The sequence below is a fragment of the Phoenix dactylifera genome, chromosome 4 (assembly GCF_009389715.1).
Source record: "Phoenix dactylifera cultivar Barhee BC4 chromosome 4, palm_55x_up_171113_PBpolish2nd_filt_p, whole genome shotgun sequence".
Classification (NCBI taxonomy): domain Eukaryota; kingdom Viridiplantae; phylum Streptophyta; class Magnoliopsida; order Arecales; family Arecaceae; genus Phoenix; species Phoenix dactylifera.
The window spans coordinates 17360884-17382567 of NC_052395.1; the positions used below are offsets into that span (position 1 = coordinate 17360884).

At 36.9% G+C, this 21684-nt stretch overlaps 2 protein-coding genes and 1 long non-coding RNA gene across 6 annotated transcripts; 2 read left to right on the forward strand and 1 right to left on the reverse strand.

The window, feature by feature from the left end:
• Positions 1-434: 434 nt before the first annotated feature.
• Positions 435-4661, forward strand: LOC103708174 (O-glucosyltransferase rumi homolog). The gene is made up of 6 exons (XM_008792983.4): positions 435-858; positions 932-1524; positions 2734-2923; positions 3046-3110; positions 3207-3417; positions 3829-4661. The coding sequence occupies exons 1-6, from the start codon at positions 583-585 to the stop codon at positions 4099-4101; spliced, it is 1608 nt and encodes a 535-aa protein (XP_008791205.1). The 5' UTR covers positions 435-582; the 3' UTR covers positions 4102-4661.
• Positions 4662-7811: 3150 nt separating this feature from the next.
• LOC120110370 lies at positions 7812-8771 on the reverse strand. The gene is made up of 2 exons (XR_005511300.1): positions 8455-8771; positions 7812-8207 (listed from the first exon to the last, which is right to left on the reverse strand). It is a non-coding gene; the product is annotated as an uncharacterized LOC120110370 (long non-coding RNA).
• A 2022-nt stretch (positions 8772-10793) lies between these two features.
• Positions 10794-20526, forward strand: LOC103708172 (TSL-kinase interacting protein 1). 4 transcript variants are annotated; one of them, XM_026805044.2, is made up of 16 exons: positions 10794-10974; positions 11499-11566; positions 12444-12659; positions 12788-12870; positions 12957-13004; positions 13263-13346; positions 15441-15550; positions 16987-17071; positions 17183-17447; positions 17650-17820; positions 17942-18042; positions 18402-18643; positions 18765-19143; positions 19245-19643; positions 19727-19861; positions 19958-20526. In XM_026805044.2, exons 3-16 carry the CDS (start codon positions 12524-12526, stop codon positions 20174-20176), a joined length of 2457 nt encoding a protein of 818 aa, XP_026660845.1. In that variant the 5' UTR covers positions 10794-10974; positions 11499-11566; positions 12444-12523; the 3' UTR covers positions 20177-20526. The 4 variants fall into 4 exon arrangements, with proteins under 4 accessions (XP_026660845.1, XP_026660846.1, XP_008791201.1 ...); XM_026805045.2 differs by lacking the exon at positions 11499-11566; XM_008792979.4 differs by lacking the exon at positions 13263-13346 and having other exon boundaries at positions 10795-10974.
• Positions 20527-21684: the final 1158 nt, after the last annotated feature.

A 21684-nucleotide genomic window follows, 5' to 3' on the forward strand; every position in this document is an offset into this window, starting at 1 on the left:
ACTGTTAATAAAAAACTATATTTATTTTTATTAAAAATAAAATAAAATTTTGAAATTACTTTTTTGTCTCTATGGCGATTACTTTATAATTGTTTTTTTTTCATATCTATCCATTAAGGATATTTTAGTCATTTTAATTTGAAACCGTTAATTTTTTAACGGCATTAGATGGCGTGGGTATATATGTAAAAATAAAAATAAAAAAATAGAATAGCAAAATAAGTATTTTATGAGGTTATACATATAAATATTAATTTTGAAAAAATATTCACCCATAATTTAATATTTAGAAAAGCCATCAACCAAAATTCATACTTTATCGTACCAATGGGACACTAGTGGCACGAACACCCGCCATGATAGGCGAGATCCGGGTGCTTGCATTATTGGCAGGTAAAAACGGTAAATGAAGCGCAGTATATTCTCTGTTGATTAGTTAATCAAGCGGCAAGAAAGTGCCCTTCTCCGGCCCGCATCGCTCGGCGGCGTTCGAGGTGAAACGGTCTCTCCTCTCCCGCGCTGCTCGCGGTGAAGCTGAGAAGCCCGCTCGGACTCTCTCTCTCTCTCTCTCTTCCGTTCCACATGCTACCTATTACCGTCTGGAAACGGAACTCCACTTCCAGCCACCACCGAGACACCGCCATGGGTTTGGGATTGGGCGCCGCCCCGCCGTCGAGCCCTTCCACCGCCGATCCCGCCGCCTCCGTCGCCAATCGCCGGACCATCCCCTCCCTCCTCTCCTTCTGCTACCCCCGCCGCCACCGCCGTGGCGGCCTCGCACCCTCCGCCCTTCCCTCCATCTTCGGCTGCCTCGCCCTCGTCTCCAGCGTCCTCGTCATCCTCTTCTTCCTCCAAAGGGTATGAGCGTTTCCATCCGCCCGTGTTGATAATTCTATGCGATATTTGATCTGCTCGCTCGTTGGTTTTTTAGGCGGTGGACGATGTGTTCGCTCGGACGAGGACGGTCGCGGGCCACAACCTGGAGCCCACCCCCTGGCACCCGTTTCCCCACAACAAGGAGCGCCCGGATGCCTCCACCGTCCTCCGCTGCTCCTATCTCTCCTGCTCCCCCCTCCGGATCACCCTCCCCTCTCACGCTTCTTTCGGTGGTGATGGAGATGGCGGCGATTCTTCCCAGCAGCAGTCCTGCCCTGCGTTCTTCAGCTGGATCCACCGCGACCTGGAGCCATGGCGGCGGTCCGGCATCTCCCTCGCCATGGTGGCGGAGGCCGGGAAGCACGCCGCCATGCGGGTGGTCATTCTTGACGGCCGCCGCCTCTACGTCGACCTCTACTACGCGTGCGTGCAGAGCCGGGCCATGTTCACGATCTGGGGCCTGCTGCAGCTGCTGAGGAGATACCCCGGCAAGGTCCCCGATGTGGACTTAATGTTCGACTGCATGGATCGGCCGGCCATCAACCGATCCGACTACCAGGATGGCACGCCTCCTCCGCCGCTCTTCCGCTACTGCACCACCAAAGATCATTTCGACATCCCCTTCCCCGACTGGTCCTTCTGGGGCTGGTAAGAACACCTTCTCCCCATCCTAACAACTCCATTATTGTAGCATAAGCCTAGAGGACTTTCCCACACCAAAGAATGTCGCATCAACTGGATGTATATATTTGCCTAAACTGAGGCAAGATATCTGGTGAGCGAAGAATTAGCACTGAAGCAAGGTAAGAATTCGTAAGCACAAAGGTATTGGGTGGTGAGACCAAGCAAAAATTTTATCAGTAAGGTAGACTGCATGATCACTTCCACATGCATGCTGAATCTTGGTGATTCCAGCAAGCAAGATTCTTTGAACTCATGGATCACATGTGCACCGGATAAGTTTCCATCCTAGATTTCTGGTCGTGGATCAGTTGAAACCCTAGTGACATGATTGGCTTGACATTGGACTCACTTATAGAAAAGTATAATGTGGTTCACGATGAGATATACGCTCTATTTTCGTCGGATGGTTCTATCTATGGGAACATCATTCAGGTGTAACATTTGAAAATTTCAATGAGACACCTTTGAATTCTTCCCGGTCATTTATCCTCCACTTAAATTATAAGTTGTCTTTGAATTAAAGCATGATGCTAGCAGAAGACAACTATTCCATTCTTCCAGGTATCTTTTAAGTCTTCAGGTTTGACATTATATAGTAAAGGAAATCTCTTGACTAGAGGCGTAGAAGTTCAAGAGTAAAGGATACTTTGCTCTGTGGTAAGCCAAAAATAAATGATTTATTGGTACAACAAGAAGGAATATGGGGAGCGAACCAGCAACCATGTTGGACAGCAGCTGGGAACAGATTATGTTAAATTCTTTGATTGACTGTGAGCAAGAAAAGGAGGTATAATCAAGTTAAGAAGGGGAATCCTTGGTTTGGTTGGACAGCATGAGTTCTCCCAGTATGAATGAAAAAGTGTAGAAGAAAATGAAAATGTTGCTACCATGTCTTATTAGGTCACCAAATTTTTTTCCCTGTGTGGATGTCAGCAAATTTTAAAGATCATTCAGCTTTCCATGTATAACCTTTGGAAGTGATCGGACTTCCACAGCCACATCCATGTACTATGCCTTCCACTCTTTGTTTTTGCCATTTCAATTGGATTGGTCTTGGAAGAGAACTTCACATTAGGAGTCTCTTTGTGGTACTTCCTGCCTCATGATTGCATTACCCAGAAAGAAAGAAATCATGCCACATTGCTAAGAACTACATGTGCAATGCTATTGCAGGCCCGAGATACACATTGGACCCTGGGATGAGGAGTTCAGTAGTATCAAGCTGGGTTCTCAAGCTATCAACTGGAAGAGGAAGGATAAAACTGCATATTGGAAGGGAAACCCAGATGTTCAGTCACCCATAAGGATGGCACTATTAAATTGTAATGATACTAAGAAGTGGAGAGCTCAGATTATGCGTCAAGTATGAAAAAATGGACCTCAATATTTCTTGATTATTTCTATGTTGATATACAAATGCGGGCTCTCCATCATTGATCCCATGACATGTTGATAATTGTAGTGTGTTTTTGTGTTGCATTGCAGGACTGGCTACAAGAATCAACCTCTGGTTTTCATAACTCTAACCTTTCGAGCCAGTGCAATCATCGGTATGCCATTGCAGTGTTTTTGTTGGATGGATCCATTTAAAGTCCAAGTGCATCTGAATTTGGCTGCTTGTTTTATTTCACCTGGTCTTTTTGCAGTTATAAGATCTATGCTGAGGGTTTTGCATGGTCTGTGAGCTTAAAATACATCATAGCATGTGGATCCCTGGCATTAATTATACATCCACAGTATGAAGACTTCTTCAGTCGTGGTTTGATTCCAAAAGAAAACTACTGGCCTATTAATCCTACTAACTTATGTGAGTCTATAAAGTCGGTGGTTGACTGGGGAAATAATCACCAATCCCAGGTGCTGTTCTCTCTCCAGCTCTTTGGCATCTTTCTCCCTCTTCTTTTTTCCTTTATATGGTTTAGCCTGGAGGATACCATTGCAATGTTGCCGACTTTAGGTACTTCTTCTATGTGCTCATATTAAGTTGGATCGTATTGATGTCATAGTATATATGAATAACATTATATTGTGATAGTTTATAAACAGCAACAATTATATTGTGATAGTTAACATTATAGAACATAGGGGATACTGCCCCTTGAGTTTAAGGCTGCATATATCAGTAACATCAAGAAACATGTATGTACACAAAAGGTAGTATGTAACTTTGGAGTGCTGTGCATTTCTAGGAACCCAATGGTTTGTTATTTACATCTATATTGATAATACTTGACTAAGCCTTTTTATTTATATGAGACCATGGTGCAGGCAGAGTCCGTAGGGAAAAGGGGGCAGGCATTCATGGAGGATTTGAACATGGATCGGGTGTATGACTATATGTATCACCTCATTGTGGAGTACTCGAAATTGCAGGACTTCAAGCCAGTTCCCCCATCTTCAGCTCAAGAAGTGTGCGTGGAATCTATTCTTTGTGTTGCGGACAATAAACAGAGCCAGTTCCTTGAAAGATCATATGCGTCCCCTTCATCCTTTTTCCCGTGCACCCTTCCTCCGCCTCAGAATGATGTTAGCAAGAGTTAGATGGATAACCAGCAGAACTGGAGTAGTGGTATACAGGAGATGGAGGTGGATTAGTTTGAAAATGTTGCTTATGGGCAGCGACTTGCTTCGAATCCTAATTGGCTTTAAACTCAGGATCAAACTTGAGCTGCATCGGTCCCCAGACAAGCATAACCGGGAATCCTGCAAGTCTGCAAAGTTGAATAGAGGTGCCGACTGTCTTGTGCTTGCTTGAGCAATTTAAATGATCAGCATCCTGCAGACATCTTGACAAACGAAAGTGCACATCTGCTGATCAATTAGTCTTCAGGAAAAGCAAAAAAAAAAGCAAAAAAAAAAGAGGGGGCTCATCTGCAAATCAATTGATCTTTGTCAAGACTACAATTTTCTCTTCAATAAATATTACATGTATTAAAATTTACTGATCTTTTTTTTAAAAAATGTTTATGAGCACATGGAGCTTTATCTGTTTTCTGGACTGTTGAATAAAAATGTCAAAGTGTAAGCTTGTCTTTCCTCGGCTGAGTTGTACGACTCTTATTCCTATTATTGATGAAATGTTTAAAAGTGTAAATGTATCATTAGTTATTGGTGGTCATCCATGACTGATTAATGAAATACCTTTGGAGTTAAGATTATTCATGCTTTATATTGTTGTACTTTTTTCGATTTTTGTCACTTTTGCTGCCCTTTCATCTCACCTGCGTAATTTTTCCTGGACTTAATATTAGATTTTGGCATTTTCCCCCTTTTCCTTTCATGCAATGTGGTGGAACCCATGTCCACAGCTGTGGTGAAGTGGTCAGTGGATCAGATGAAGGCACACCACATCCATGAAAATTTCCTTTTCTAAGATGTCATCTTGGCCTTCTTTTTTAAGATTTTTTTCCCTACATATTATTGACCTTTTTTGGCTTAAGCAACATGTGGCAACTAAGTTTCTCTCTTTCATCCAAAGCTTCCATCCTTTCGGATGTACTTTTCTCCCTCAAAAGGTTTCAGTTAAAGTCCCAGTAAAACTCTTGTACGCCTACCTATTCTCTGTTGCTTTAATCATTCAATTGAAATAGAAGCCATTATTTGCCTTAGTGAAGCATTTCACTTGGTTTTCATTGAATTGCATGATGGTTGTTAGGACAAGTGTTATTGATTGTTTTAAGAAAAATAATGGACTGATGGCGAAATTAACAGAGTATTTCATTGTTCACAAAACATAAAAATTATCTATAATTATCATGATAATTTGAATACTGAATAATATTGGAAAAATTATATATTAGTCGATAGGCAATGAAGTTCCGAGGGTGTCCTCACGCGTATTCATTATAACATGCAGTGAAGCTCTCTGTACCTGGTGTGATGTCCTATTCTATTTTGATTCTTACTTAAGTTTATTAAAGTTAACGTTTATTGCCTCGGTATTTATTGCATGTTTATTCTTTGCCAGTTATGCAATGTTAATTCTTGGAAGTTCAAAAGTGTTTTGACGTTTATTTTAGAACGGCCAAATAATGGTTTTTTTACTAGTCATGGTGCTTCGTACGTATGTAATTGACGCTCAAAAACTTGATAACCTAATCCTATTATTTTATAGAAATTAGGTATCGATCCAAATTAATTTTTGAAAATTTTACTAGATTGAATTTGAATTCCATATAAAGAATCCTATTTCTCATCGGTTCAAACTTGGATGTGGCTATGATCAATCCGAAAGCCCAATAACTTAAATACTGAAAATAAACTATACAGCATACATACATACATACATACATACATACATACATACATACATACATACATACATACATATATATATATATATATATATATATATATATATATATATATATATATATATATATATATATATATATATATACACACATATACATACACATATACATATACATACACATATACATATACATATACATATACATACACATATACATATACATATACATATACATATACATATACATATATACATATATATATACATATATATATATATATATATACATACATATATATACATATATATATATATATATATATACATACATATATATACATATATATATATATACATACATATATATACATATATATATATACATACATATATATACATATGTACACACATACACACATATATACATATATAGATACATACATACATATATATAATTTGTGTGTGTGGGCATGTGGGTGGGAACAACCCCACACGTGCGCTAAATATAAGAATATAGAAAAAAAACTAGCTGCATAATTTGTGTTGATTTTTTTTCTTTATATTTGTATTTACATCTTTTTCTCATGCTTGCTCACCTTAACTCTCACCTATTGTCATTTGAGTTACAAAACCCCAACTAACATTTAGATTTAGATTTTGTTTCAAACAAATTGAATATAAATAGAAACTTAAATTTATTTCAAAGGTGATTATTATTATTTTTTTTTTCAAAACCAATCATTCACTTCCCTTTTCATGCTCCTCTCATATCGCAATCTTCCATAGACTATTGTAATAAGAGTTCTTTTAGATTTGAAAATTGTTAATCCTTGGTTAGTTGGCCAACTAAAACATGTGCTAAGTTAAATGTAAGAAGACAATAAATCCAAACTCATTTGATTATTGATTGAGTTTTGGATGCGAGTTCAAAACTTATTTACTTTAATAGATTCAAACTTGAATCCAAATTCGATTTTTCTTAATAAGTCCGGATATAGATATAGCATGGATTCGACTCAAATCCATTACTATTTACAACCCTAGTGCTACAATTTTTGGTAGAATGTTGAAGTTGTCATCAGGCATCCTTTTATTTTGTCTTACTAAATTATCTCCAAATTGCTTTCTCTATTATATATTTTAAATTCCTACAAATCAGAAAACCAAGTTTCATAAGAAAGATGATTTTAGGTCCCATTGTACTTTTAAACAGTGCCTAATCTTTTTTTCAAATTGCAATAATCCAATAACTTGAGTCTGTGATGCCCTTTAGGCAAACCTACTTATGCTCACTTTATGAATCTTATTATGTGTCTTACATTCTTGGGAGTGCACCATCTAGGTGGGGATGGACCGATCCAAACTCGATCTTTTTTGAATTGTGTCAAAAAAATTAAACTTAAATCTAAACCAATTTTCTATGGGTTGGAGTCGATCGTATTTAATATCAATTTTATCTACCCAAACACAAATCATGATAGATATAAATAGGTTAATTCTAATAATGTCAAAAAAAGCATATTATGCAATAAAGCAATTGTAAGAAACATGTAAACATTATTAAAATATATATTCTACATATTATTTGATTGATAACCACATATATTATAAACACAATAAATTGTTGACAGATTATATCACGAGGAGAAGTGTAATTTTTATGTTCAAGGAGGATTTTGAAATAGAGTTTTTTGCATGGATATCCTTCTAAATATTCAAATTTGCATGTATACCCTCTTAAAATTGATATTTGTACCTATACCCTTATAAAATACTGTTATTATACAAATGCCCTAATCTAACGGTTATCCTAACACCGTTAATAAAAATTATATTTATATGAATTAAAATTTAAATAAAATTTTGTAATGACGATTTTATCCTCACTTTCATTTCCCGCGGATCTTAAACATTTTTTAAGATGCATGAACACTCGTTGCTCTTTCACCCTCTCCAATTGCACTGCTCTTTTTGTTGGTATCAAGGGCCTAGCAGGAGAAAAGAATTTTAGAAATTAACATTCAGAAACCATGGCGTTTAGAAACAACAGCTTCACTTTCTCAGACATCAACCGGTATTCTTCAATCCCAAACAGCAGAGCTCCTTTAAATATTATGGAAACAGCGAGAAACAAGGAGAAAGAAACAGGGAGAAACAAGGAGAAAGAGGGATAAAGAAATAGAAAGAAACAGGAAGAAAGAAATAGGGAGAAACAGGGACAAAGAAAGGAGATTGATCGCGATCGTGATCGCCCGTGATTCCGTGGGATTGCCCGCGATCCGCCCGCGACTAGCATCCAAGCAATCCGTCTCCAAGACTTCTTTGCTCATAAGTAATTCATCCCCATTATCTCACGTTACTTTCTCCTCAGATAAACACAAAGAAAACCAATCTGTTTTAATCAAACAACATCCAAATATCATTTTGTGGCTAAATATACTACTTGCCAAAGAAAACAAAAAATGTGGATTCATTGATGGTAAAAAAAGGGAGGATCATTGCTTTAAAGAAAACCAACCAAATTGCATCAAGTTTTTCTTATCGAACACCATTGCCATCAAATTAAGATCAAAACCTTCCACCAAAATGGGGAAAAAAGAAGAAAGGAGATCAAAACGGAGCAACAGAACCCAAGATACCTGAAAGTGGAGGGCAAATCTATATTTTTTTGAGGGAGGCAAATCTTTATGGCCTCGTTTTTGTCTGAAACCTCAAACGAATATCGGGTCTCCCAAACACGGCGGGGGATTTACTACCTTCGCTACGTTCACCGACGCACAGACAAGAGAACAAAATCCTCATGACCTCGGTTCCATAGCGACGGGCGGGGAAGCCCTTGAGCTCATGCCTTGCTTTTGGAGAAGCTTTTTCGCCGGGATCGCGAACACGATCGCCCGCGGATCGGGATCAAAGCTTCTTGCTGGGATCGCGAACACAATCACCCGCGGGATCGCGATCCCGATCCACGGGGAAAGAAAGTGAGGATAAAATCATCATTGCAAAATTTTATTTAAATTTTAATTCATATAAATATATATATATATATTTTAATGGTATTAGGATAACCGTTAGATTAGGGCATTTGTATAATAATAATATTTTATAAGAATATAGGTATAAATATCAATTTTAAGAGGGTATACATATAAATTTGAATATTTAGAAGGGTATTCATGTAAAAAATCCTTTGAAATATATTGTATACTAGTTTTGGATTGGTTTGGGTCGACTTAGGTTTGGATTGACAATTTAATAATCTAAATTCAATTTATATCAAAAACTGGTCATGTTTTCCAATCCAAACCTAATCCAAACAAATTCTATTTAGGTTGGGCCATATTAATTTTAGATTAATTGCACAAAAATCGGCAGCGCGTTTCCAAGAGGTACTGCATGTCAAACAAGAAAGCAACATTGCCTTCGTGGAAAACTTACTCAATTATATGGTGAATTCATGGGCTAGTTATCTATTACATTAGTGTCAGCCTGTCAGGTAGACGCTGCTTGCATCTATTCAAGAGAAACTCAGGAGATTGAGGAAAGGGAGTATGTTTCATATGTAGTCTATCACTTCATATTTACCATAATCATCATCACCATTTCATCTTAAACAGGCTAGTTTTTTGTAATTTGAAAGCTAATGGGACAAGTGACTCTTGTCTCTTGGGAACCGCGACTCCCTGGCCACTTCAAGGTAAAATTTGACGGTAGCGCCTTGGTAGGAGGAGATAGAGGAGAAACTGGATTTGTGATCTCGAATCATGACTCCAGGCTAGTTGTGGCAGGTGGGCGGTGCACCTGTGATATAGCGGCTAACGGAGCAGAATTCAGGGCAGCATGGGAAGGAGTCATCTATGCCAGGAGGATCCTAGAGATATAATGCATTATCTTAGAGGAAGACTCTACTACGGTGACTGAGTAATTTGCGATGTCGGGCGCTAGAGCAACGACCACCCCATACTTAGGGATATCCAAAGGATGGTGTCAGGTTGCCGCTCGATTCAGGTTACTTATGTGTTCCGAGAGGCGAACAGGGCCGCAGACTGGGTTGTTACTTTTGCTGTTCGTCATTTGGAAGAGGTTTTATTAATTGAGATTGATTTTGCCTCTTTATCTTTATATCATCTTATGTCTCTTGATGTTGAAGGTAGCGCTCATGCCAGACTGATGTGAGCAACCGTTGTATTGCTCTTGTTTTCTATTTTAATTTTCGCGCAATCAAGAAGAAAGATAGACTAGACTACTTATGAAATCTTTTTATTTTTTAATATTAGTTGCAACATGTTTAGAGCTTTGATAGCAAAATTTTATTCCTTTTTGAAAAAGAATGAAAATAAAAGTATAGCGTAGCCGAAGTTTTATTCCAAATAAAAACATAAAACCACGTATAATACCAAACAGAGCCAATAAATTTAAACGGAGTTTTTACATTAATACCCTTATAAAAATTTAATTTTACGTGAATACCCTCTTAGAATTTATATTTATTTCTCTACTCTCATAAAATATTGTTTTTGCACATATGCTCCTAATATAACGATTCTTTTAACACCGTTAATAAAAATCATATTTATTTTAATTTATAATAAAATAAAAATTTAAAATTACTTTTTTGCCATCCATCGTGATCGTCTTATAAATATTTCTTTTTGCATATCTACTTATTAAGAAGATTTTAGTCATTTTAATTTGAAATCGTTAATTTTTTAATGGCGTTAAATGGTATGGGTACGTATGCAAAAACATAAATAAAAAAAAGAGGGCAGAGTAGCAATCAAGTATTTTACGAAGGTATACATGTAAATATTAATTTTAAAAGAATATTTGTATAAAATTTAATATTTAAGAGGATATTAATGTAAAAAAAAATATTTAAATTTTCACCATCCGCTTGGCTTTGTGGAATAAAATTTTATCTTAAAGAATAGTCGGTTGCGGCTTTAGCTGGGTGCGACCCGGACCCGGACCCGGACCGTGTGAGCGAACGAGACCGGAGGCTTCGACGTCCCAAGGCCCACGGCCACCCTGCTCCTCTTGCATCCCTCTCTCCTCGGCTAGGGCGTAGACCAGTCGGCCTTTCCCTTTTCCTTTCCTTTTCTGGTGCTCAAGAACCGCCGGCACCGGCACCGGCACCGGCACCGACAACGAGAACCACGCCGGTGAGCATACTCCTCTCCTCCCTTCTCTCGCACTTATTATTATTATTATCCTCCTCCTTTTCTCGGTATTCTTTCTTTCTTTCTAGATCTCATCGTCGTGCTAACGGGATCGGATAGGTTTGAATTGCTGCGTCCGCAAAAATTTTTTGTACCGGACGGTTGTGGGAGACCAACTTGAGAATTCTGAATCAAGCCTTCGCCTTTCTTTCTTTGTTTTCTTTCTCTCTCCCTTTCGTTCTTTCTATTTGTGTCTTCGGATGAAAACCCTAGCTCTATTATTGCCATGCTGAACTTAAAGGCATCTACAAATAAAAGATCATTCCCCCATTCCCTGAAGAGAGACAAACGCGTAGATCTTGCATGCTTATTTCTTATGTTGAAGCTCTCCGAGTCTCTTAGAGGCTCGTAAGTAATAGAATAGTCTATGGATTTTATGACTGATTGTCGATCAGACACTTGCATTTCTTTTCTGTTGCGATTTCAGTTATTGAGGAATTTAATATTTTTATGTTTCATTATCCCAGGCTTCGTTGGAAGCAGTGAGCTGGGATAGGGGAACTTGAGGATTACTTGGATCATTGATTTGAGGAAGGTATTTTCAAATTAATTTATATTTGGATTTATTTGTGTTGTTGATGCTATTGTGTAAAGAAAAAGAGTATATAGAATACATCTAACTAGATGCATAATTCCTCAACCACAAACTATGCCAGAAAATTTCCAGTAATTATCTCAAACATTTAGAAAACTGAAATCTAACTAAATGCATAGTTAATTTTTGGGAGAACATGCACCCTTAGAGAAATCCGCGACTTTTATTTTTCTCGTGGCCGCAGATTAGCTCTATAATGTCCATGTATGCTGTAGGTTTTGCTGACTTGGAAAGTTCACTTCCAATTAAAAGAAACAGAAAATAGAGATGCTTTCACCTTGCTTAGTCATCAAGGATTTCACAATGGAATGTTCAAATTAACCAATCGATGTTCTTGTCGCTGGCTTTCTGCACCATTTAGAGTTTGGGCCATCTGTTTTGTGTTTAGAGCTTGAGCTTCAAGCAGTCTTAGATTTGTCTTGTTTAGGTCTCTTTCCAACATTCAAAGCAAGATTATTTTTTGGGGATGTCCTTTGGCTATAGATGATTTGGAGGACAAACTGCACTTTGTTTTACATCTTATTCTTGGATCAGTTTTGTTCTTTCCGCATCTTTCTACAATCTCACAAGATGCTTTCTTGCATTATTTATGAGCACACTTTTGTCTTAATTTGGGTTTGAATTGTTTAAGTTTGTTGTTGGAGTTTTATTTTGATTGGGATTAGTGTCAAAATGTCCTATTCCAGTTATAGGTTTTGTTGGCCAAGTTAAAATAGATTATTGATAGGATTTACTCTAAAAAGTTTTACATTTTTATGCATTGGGTCTTATCTCCGTGGTTTAATTTGGATTAAGACAATTTTATTGATGTCACCAGGCTCGTGTAAATATCTAGGAACGATTTTTAGACGATGAAGTTTATAGAGAGCATGATCTAAGATATGAGGTCTGAGAATTATGAAGCTCTGCACAACTATGGGTTCTCAAGCGGATATGGAACTTCGAACTCCTTTAGCAGAAAATGTGTTGATGAAGGAGGCCGATTTTGGTTTCCCTTCATCCTCTCCAATGGCTGTTGTTACTCAGAAACCAGGTATATTAATTGTCTGAAAGCTTGCATATATTCTCCCTTTTTTGTTGTAGACATCGTTCATACAGATACTGATTTTTACTTCTTGTATGAGCTATATATATACTCTGTTTTCTGGTGCTTGTATATAGCCAAAAAACCTACAAGACAATGGGCTGCTTGGACACGTCAGGAGGAGGAAAACTTTTTCAATGCATTACGACAAGTTGGCAAGGTTATTTCCCTCTGATATTCATGAACGAAGTCTTCTTTGTTTTATTTTCTAACTATTGGCAGTTGACATGTCATCTGTTGTCACAGAATTTTGAGAAGATAACTTGTCGAGTTCAAAGTAAAAATAAAGATCAGGTGCATACATTTACAAACAAAATAGTTTTTTTCTTCCACATTGTTCTTTTCATGCCTTCATAGATTAGTAGTTGGTACATAGTCAACAGCTGTATTCTTCATTTCTTTATTCTGCATAAGCTAACTTAATCATTCGATGTGTGATGGATGATATGCTTTATGATGAACTATCTACAAGAAGGTGATTATTAAGCACGTTTCTTATCTTTGTTTAGATTTGAATTTCATCAAAATAGCTTATTTAATACCAATTGACAGGATAATTCTGGCTCCTGTCAGAAAATGCTCGATGTATGTAATGCATCCAAGGTCCAGCTTTTTCTAACTGTGAAATGCATTACGGTAGAAGTTCTTGCTCACAAATCTGTATTATATATATTTTTTCTGAACTTTTAGATGATATAAGACAGAAGTAATTAAATGATAAAATGACATTAGAGATGAATTATGTTCTGAGGAGGATATTTGCTGATGATAAAAAATGATAATCTGCTGGTTTTAGATCAGAAAAAATGATATTTTATGTACTTTGGGGAGTTTTAAGCTGCAAATAAAATGTATTGGTGCTAAATGCACTGAACTTCCTAAACTTTTTTAATATAACTTCCCTATTTTCTCTTTTTTGAAAATTTAAATTTAGCTGCTTTTTATAATTCACACCCTCCTCTCCATTTTCTATAATTTTTTTCATATTTACTCAATAATTCAAAGCAAGAAAGTTCCTGTAGTTCTTGCTTGCTTTTACCATATTTACTTTTTAGCAATTTTTTAAAAGGATAAAGAAGCAATGAAGGTAGATTCCTTTTGTTCTCTCTCTCTCTCGTTTAGCGCTGATTCATGTTGATCTAAGGAAAGTTTGGCCTTCTCCTTCTTTTGATCACTGATTGGGAGGGGAAGAACTTGCTCTTCGGGTGGGAGAGCGATAAACAGCATCTGTCCCATCTTCCGCTTGCAGAAGGAAAGAAGCTGGGGACATTGAGGCAATATCAACAGTTCCTCATTGCACACCATGATTTTATAAAACGAGAAAAAGGCCGCTTTTAGTCCCCAAACAGCAATGGAAGCCTATTTCAAGATTGTCTTGCCAAACTTGGTGAAAATCAACCAAAACCAGCCAAAACTAACTGAAAGCCAAAACTTCAATCCTTTCTATCCCCATTAGTGGTCTTGACCACTTGCATTCGTTCATTCATCAATTTTCAGGTGTTAACATGACCCTCGATTTCTCCTTTATCTCTATGATACTCTAAAAACTGAGGAATGTTGAAGCAAAGTTGGTGATCCTGGGCCCTACAATCTCCCTATTTCGAGTTTATAGCCACATCATACTAAAGATTTTCTAGAAATTTATATGAAAATGTGTGCCCTTGCTTCTTCAAGCGCACGCTTAACTTCCCCTTTGTTTGCGATGTCTTCGGGCATTATTCCTACAGAATGGATCGCATATGCAGAATGTCCATAAGAGCTTATCTATTTCTTTAAATCCTAGACCATACTGTCCAGTTGTCTCCACCATGAAAGACATAATGGTACAGTATGACAGAAATTGGCAGTTTACATCCTAGATCATTCTGTCCAATTTATTAGTGCATCACTTTATGTCATGCCTCATATTACACTCACAACTTAAAACTGTAGTATAGACTACAATGTGATACATAGTGATAGTTAATTATGGTTTGATACATAGTCTATCCGACTGTAGGATGTTGAGCGCCTTTTGTCATAAAAGCATATAAAGAAGTTTTATCAAAAAAAGAATGTATAGATGGGATATCTATTTGGTTACAAACTAAATAGCTAAAAGATGGTCCTATTAATTTGCTGGCATTTGTAAGACTTGTTGGCCGCCTAAAAGGAATTTTAAGGTTCATTTCTTTCCAGTTATGTTTCAATTTCAAATGCATAGGATAATGCTGTCTTTTTTCTCTGGAAGGAAATTATTTAAGTACACCTTAATGCATTACATCACATGGAAAAGAAAGGCCAAATATCCTGAACTTTGTCTTTGAGACGTAGTTTGGGAGAGTCATTTGGTCAACTTTAGTATTCTGTAACTTCTTTATTAAGATTGTTGTCTTATTTTGGCATGTCACCGTTCTTGCATATTCATGGATATTAATGTAAGAAACAGTGGATTATGAAAATCATGGATATTTTATTTTTTCTAGCACCTGTATAGTTGTCTCCTTTCAATATTCTCGTAACCTTATAGTATATTTATTTAATAACATTTCGTTACTATATACACACATGTACTATTATTGTTCTTCATATTTTTTAAGCTTGTATTCTATATATATATTGATAAAATTTAAATTTTCCATTGTGTAAGTTTTCACTAAATCTGGTGGTCATGTCCATGCACTAAAAATATTATGAATTTGGAGTTTAGTTTCTTAATTTGTGTTTCAATGTTTATTATTTGATATGCAGGTCAGGCATTATTATTATCGTCTTGTGAGACGCATGAATAAGCTTCTGGGTCCTGGGTTTTATCTTGATGCAAAAAACTCCAAAGATACCAATGCTGCAATGCTTCGGTGGTAACTATTATTTTGTTTTTGTATGATGTGCATATTAGGTCAATATTTACAGATCCCTAAGTTGCAAATATTCTTTCCATTGTTATAGTACATAACAGGAATGACAAGGTGTTTGGGTGGATGCTTAAGTTTTGTAAAGCTGACTCAGCAGCATGTCCGCACTTGTTGCATATCTAGGTATTAATGGGGGCACATGTGCAATGTTTGACTAGTTGGGCCAGTACCCAGATGCTATATTACTTGGTTCCCTTCTCTAAAGAATCAGATGTTGGCATGGCAGCATTATCCCATCTTGTTTTGATAATATGAGGCGTCAAAGGTTATCATCTCGTATAGTATCTGAGCCCACCAATCATTTGCCACATCAAGAGCCCATAGTTTGAAGTATCTACAGTTAAATAAATTCGTGTCAAAATTTAATCTTCTATCATTGTTTCCTTATAAAAAAATTGATTGCTTTTGCATGATATCAGATAATTTTCCAAAATCAATAATTGTAAGATTTTTTTCCTTTCAATATTTTTTTCGTAGGTTGATCCATAACATGCTAGGATGAGAAAAATGATCCATTATCTTTATGTTTAATCATTAATGATTGAAAATTCTTTTCATATCTTCCAAACAAACATATTGCCTGGGATCATTTTCCTCACTTATAAAAGCTAGAAATGTACAATGACTACAATCAAAAGACATTAGATACAAAAGAAAAAGAGTGGTGAGCATTCAGCCAAGCTTTCAGTATGCAAGATTTAAAGTTTCGGCTGAAACCAATACCTTTTGACCTAAACAGATCGGTTTCTGCCAAGACCGACCCAAAATTGACCCAAACCTTTGGATCAGTCATTCTTGGCCAGTTTTAAGCTCGTTTTGGCCAGGACCAACCAAAACTATTATTTTATCTTTTTGAACAAGTAAATATTTTGATGTTTTCTAAGATTCATCTGACTACTATTTGATCACACATTTACCTCAAGCTCTAATGACTTAACCTACATTATTTTTTTTAAGCTTTGTTATCATGATGGGTAAGGTACACTTTGAGATAATGGACAAGTGTTTTTATTTAGACTTGCTTTTTTCTCTGATTAGATGGGTCATTTAAATGAAATAGAATGAAAATGCTTATATGAAGTTGTTTTTCTTAGGTGAGTTATCAAAATGAAATAGATGGTACATGCTTGGATGGATTTTTCCTTGCTTAGTTGAGTTATTGAAATGAAATCAAGTGAAATATGTATATTGAAGACTTTGGTGTACTGTAAAATGATTGACCAAGATTTATTATTTTTTTTTTTACGTATTAATCACCTCGTCAATATATCATCTGTGAAATCATTTATTTCTTTTTCAATTTTCTTTTTAACTTGTCCAGGCCAATTATCTTCATTGTGCATGAAAAGATGAGAAGCATTAAGATCTTTGTTGTTTTACAGGTGGTCTTTACTTGAAAAGTATAGCTGCACTGCTTCCAAATTGCATTTGAAGCCTCGAAGGTTTAAAATATTTGTAGAAGCTTTGGTTAGTTTTTTACTCCTTTCTTTCTTCTCTTTACTTGAGTTCTATTTAATTTCATCAGAATATTTAGGTAAACTCTTTTTTAGCATATGAATAAACAAATATGCTTTATAGGAAAATCAACTTTTAAAGGACCGCAACAAAACTAAAAGAAGGCGTCCTCATGGAGATATTTATTCACCTACACCTTCAACACAAGTTGTCAGTAGGGTACCAGGGAATGATGCTCGTTCACTGAAGCTGCTAACTGTTGATGCTCAAACCACTAATAAAGTAGGAGCTACTAAAGGGGCTTCCTTCAAGCGCAATGTTAATGCAAACATGAACTTCAGTAAAGGAGACTCCAGCATGAAAACTGCAAAGCAAAAACGAAGAACAGGTGATATCCAAATGTTCTCATTTACATTTTGAATTTCTGCAGTCAGCCTCTTCATTAGTCCATGGTCATGCCCAGCTGCATGGCATGTCCTGATTGACAGTAATGTTACATTAATGAATCTCTAGCTTTAGCCTATGACTGAATTGTGTTGTATAGCTTAATACATGGATAAATTTGAATCTGTCTACTCTTGGTTTGCTAGGTGTTGTTGCCTCAGCTGAATATAGAAGTTGGGAAGAGGCTGCAATGGCTGGTGTTTCCTTGGTTGCTGATGCTGCTGAACAGTTGGAGCGAGCAGCCAATGATAGAAATGGTTTTTCTGATGGAAGAACCTGCAATATGTTGCCAAAAGAGATGTATAACTGTAATAATGGTATGGTCTTTAATTGGACTGAATTGCGATTAACAACCTTGGTGTTTTCACTTTTCCTAGCCAGAATAATACTGATTTTATTGGTACTTTGCATGCTCTCCATGCTGTCAAATATTGGTAGAAATTTGCTCCCATCAGATTGAAACAATTATGCAACCACGTGTGAAATTGAAGCTGCAGTTATTTCCGATAGATGAAGGTACCCGCAGAGCACTGGAAAAGGTATGATGATAATTCAGATTGTTCTTTTCAATTCAAATTGACTGTAAAATATGAAGTTTTAATCTGTCTCTATTATAATTCTTGGTGAAATGGTTTGGAAAATGCCATCCATTGCCTACTTGTGTGGATAGAAACTTCTTAGTTACAGTTTTGCGTGTTTCTTTCAAGAGCCATAATCCTAAATTTGGCCTCTTTGATTGGTAAGTCATGTAGTTTGTTGCATGTTGTTTGGGACAGGAAAACCTTCGACCTCACTTGGTAGAACAGAAACCTACATTGGATACATTAATCTATATTGATTTCTAAATTGTCGAATTATGTTAATGGTAGTTATGGTCTTATCTTTTCTGACACCATAGGATGCGCACAATCCACATCTGGAGCTCACTTTAAGTGCTCGGAAAAAGATATCATCAGTTCTAGACCATCTCAATCGCAAATGGGGCAACTCAAGCATTGCATCTGGAGAACTCATGCTTTTCCCCTATGATGTTCAGCTGTTGGAATTAGCAAGTTGCCGAAGGTGGGCTATCACAGACACTGCTGCAAGTGCAGCAGATGTGTATGCTACCATTGGTAGTCCTGCCATTTTTCGTTTAAGGTATATAATTATTTACACAGTGGCATACTAAGCTAAGCATACTATCGTCTTGCAAAGAGTGCAAAATTTCTTTCTGAAATTAACTTTGCACGATGTCTTGCTGACTGATTTCTCTGTCAAGGTATGGCTGGTTGTCCAGTGTGGAATTGAGGTCAGGGATTGTTCATGTACCTTCTACACCTATTCAATCTGAGAACTGCATGCTGTCTGAAGGCATTCTAAATGGGAATAACATAATGAGTGGCCCTGATGCAAAATGCATCAACACTGATGCTCCACCTATCAGAGAATTCTCTGGTCAACCTCAGCAGTTATCAGAAGATCAACAAACATCTGTAATAGCTCTTGCAACATCAAATATTGATCCTCCTGAGCCTATGAATGAAGTTAACTGTGTCAAACCTATGCACGAACTTCCAGAGAACTCTGGAAAAGAACCTTTCTCCAGGAGTGGAGAAGAAACTAAAGATCTGAGTAGTGGACCACAACAGGAGGATGAGGTATTTCTGTTTTCCTCTATTAAAATTTATTCTAGTAGATTCTCCAGCTGCATGTATTCAACATGGCATAATTTGTGAAATTTGGAGCTCACCAATTGCAGGGTAATGCGGGAATGAAATGTGTCACACTGTCTGCTGGAGAATGGGCTGATAGTCTAACCAATGTAAGTGTCGGGGACTTACTATCTGAAGCGTCAAAAGCTGCTAAGGACAGTTGCCTGGATTCCCCTGCTGGAGCAAGTGCTTCATGCCTTCAGCAGATACACTTTAGCTGTGATTCATTTGATGCAGCTATTGCTGCTCATATATCTGGTCATCAGTTGCTGCCACCAACCACGCAGGCATTCCAGGCATCTATCTGGAATGCTGAAGAAACTTGTGATGAATTTTCCTTTCCAGCTATGAAGCGAGATGGTTCAAATCCTTCGACCAATTCCTCTATTGGAGCCTCCAGAGAAATTACTTATCCAAGTTCATTAGGGTTCCAGGGTTATCTTAAGGTTTGTAATGTAATAACTATCTTATTCGTGGAAGAATGGCTATCAGCTTCATGAGCATGGTTATTATTTCTTGTCTTTGTCAGGAACTTGCTGAATCCAGACCTGCAGATGATCCTTCTAATGAATATGTGACAGCTGAACCTGAATCCGACAAAGACTCGTCTTTTAATGACAGAGATAATCCTCAAAAGGATCCCTGTCTCCAAGACATTTATTGGGTATTTAGTTCTCTTCTAAATATTGACATTTCCCTGAGGTTCTTAGGTAATTCCAATGATGGATAACGTGATTGTGTTTCATCTTACTGTGTGCAGCCCGATTCTTTAGGTCCATTGGACTTGGATATGCCGTCCCCTAGATACCATGGCCAAGATCTAGTTTTTGGAGATAGTCTCAGTGGCTTGAGTCGTTTAATAGCCAGCAGCCTTGATGCATTTCAGAACTGCTCATTCTTCAGCTTGGAGAAAGAGTCATCTGCGACTGGAGCTTGTGGAGCATCCTTTCTCTTAGATGATAAAGTTGTTGGTGAGTGAAGTGACTACTCCAATTGTGAAGTGTTTTCATCTGCTCTACGAGTTGCTTCCAAATTTCTTCTCACCAATGCAACTGGAAGATGATTGGCTGAGAAGACGGGGGCTCTATTCAATCAACAGTAGTGAGCTTCTGTCTTTTTTCTGTACATGATCTGATTCAGGCTAGTGCAAGTACATGATCTGCTTGGTTCTTGTTTGTACATGAACTGACAGCCACAGAGATTATCCGAAAGTTCTGTGATGTAAACAGGCTTGAGTATCTCGACTCTTGTAAAAAAAGCACGCTCTAACAGTCAAGAAAATTGTCCATAATAAATTTCCAGGTGTATGTGAGGCCATTTGAGTACCAATTTTCTCCAAAATGCCCACCCTGCATATGCCTTTTTCTCCCTTCCTCTCATAATTGTAACCACGTATGAGGGCGGTTTAACATAAAAAAAGCTGATAGCAAACAAAATTGCAGCCGTATTGCGGCATTTGGAAATGACTTTTTTTTCTTAGGTTTTGGGGATTACCAAATTCATCTTTCCAACAAAAATTTGGAAGATGAGATCATTGTGCATGTCATTGTGCTGATGCTGCAGTTCCTGCTTTTTATAATGGGTTGTTTATGGTTATATGGGGAATATTTATGGTTTGCGTCTGATGCTTTGAGCTCCCAATGATTTACATATATTCATATATATTTAGGGCATATTTGGTTCATAATCGAAATTGGAATAGATTAAAATAGGTATTGGAATGTTTGTTTCGTAATCTAAATTGGAATCAAAATTGGAATGGTTTTTTGAATACTATAATAGAGTAGGGATTGAATTTTGAGGGATTGGGATATTTTAATTTTTTTTTAGAATCGAAATGGGAATACTCTCTCTAACCAAATGCCTGGAATGGGAGCCACTTATTTTTAATTTTATTGTAGGGTCCAACTCCCCCCGGCCACATATGATCTTATTCTATATATTTTTATATTTATTATTTCATTAATATATAATGCAAAAGGGTTGGGGCTGGCTTTACGTTTGGATATAAAGCCGAGCTAGGATCTCTCCCAAGAGCTCTGGCCTATAACTAAAAGATATAACTCTTTTTACCTTTGGTTAGAGGTTGTTTAAATATTCCAACAGGATTAAGCTGAAAATTGTATAGAATTCTTAGATTAGGTTGTCCATGTTAGCGTGGCCTTGTATCAATTAAATACCACTTAGCCCAAATTCTGTGAGAAGAAAAAAAAGAACCTTTATAAGTTTTATTCTTTCCGCTTCCCAAAGGTTGGGACTTGGACTAGATTTGGGTAGGCTTCTAAAACAATGCAAGATAGATGGGCCAACAAATCCGATTCCTATAGGATTTTCAATCTAGTCCTATGGGAATATTCAAGCTCTAATTATGTCCTCGATCCCACCATCCTTAAAAATCTCTTTTTTCTTTCTTTAGTTAAAAATCTTATAATTTATTCAAATAAAATTAATTTTATTGATAGCAATAATATTATAAATAGAAAATAG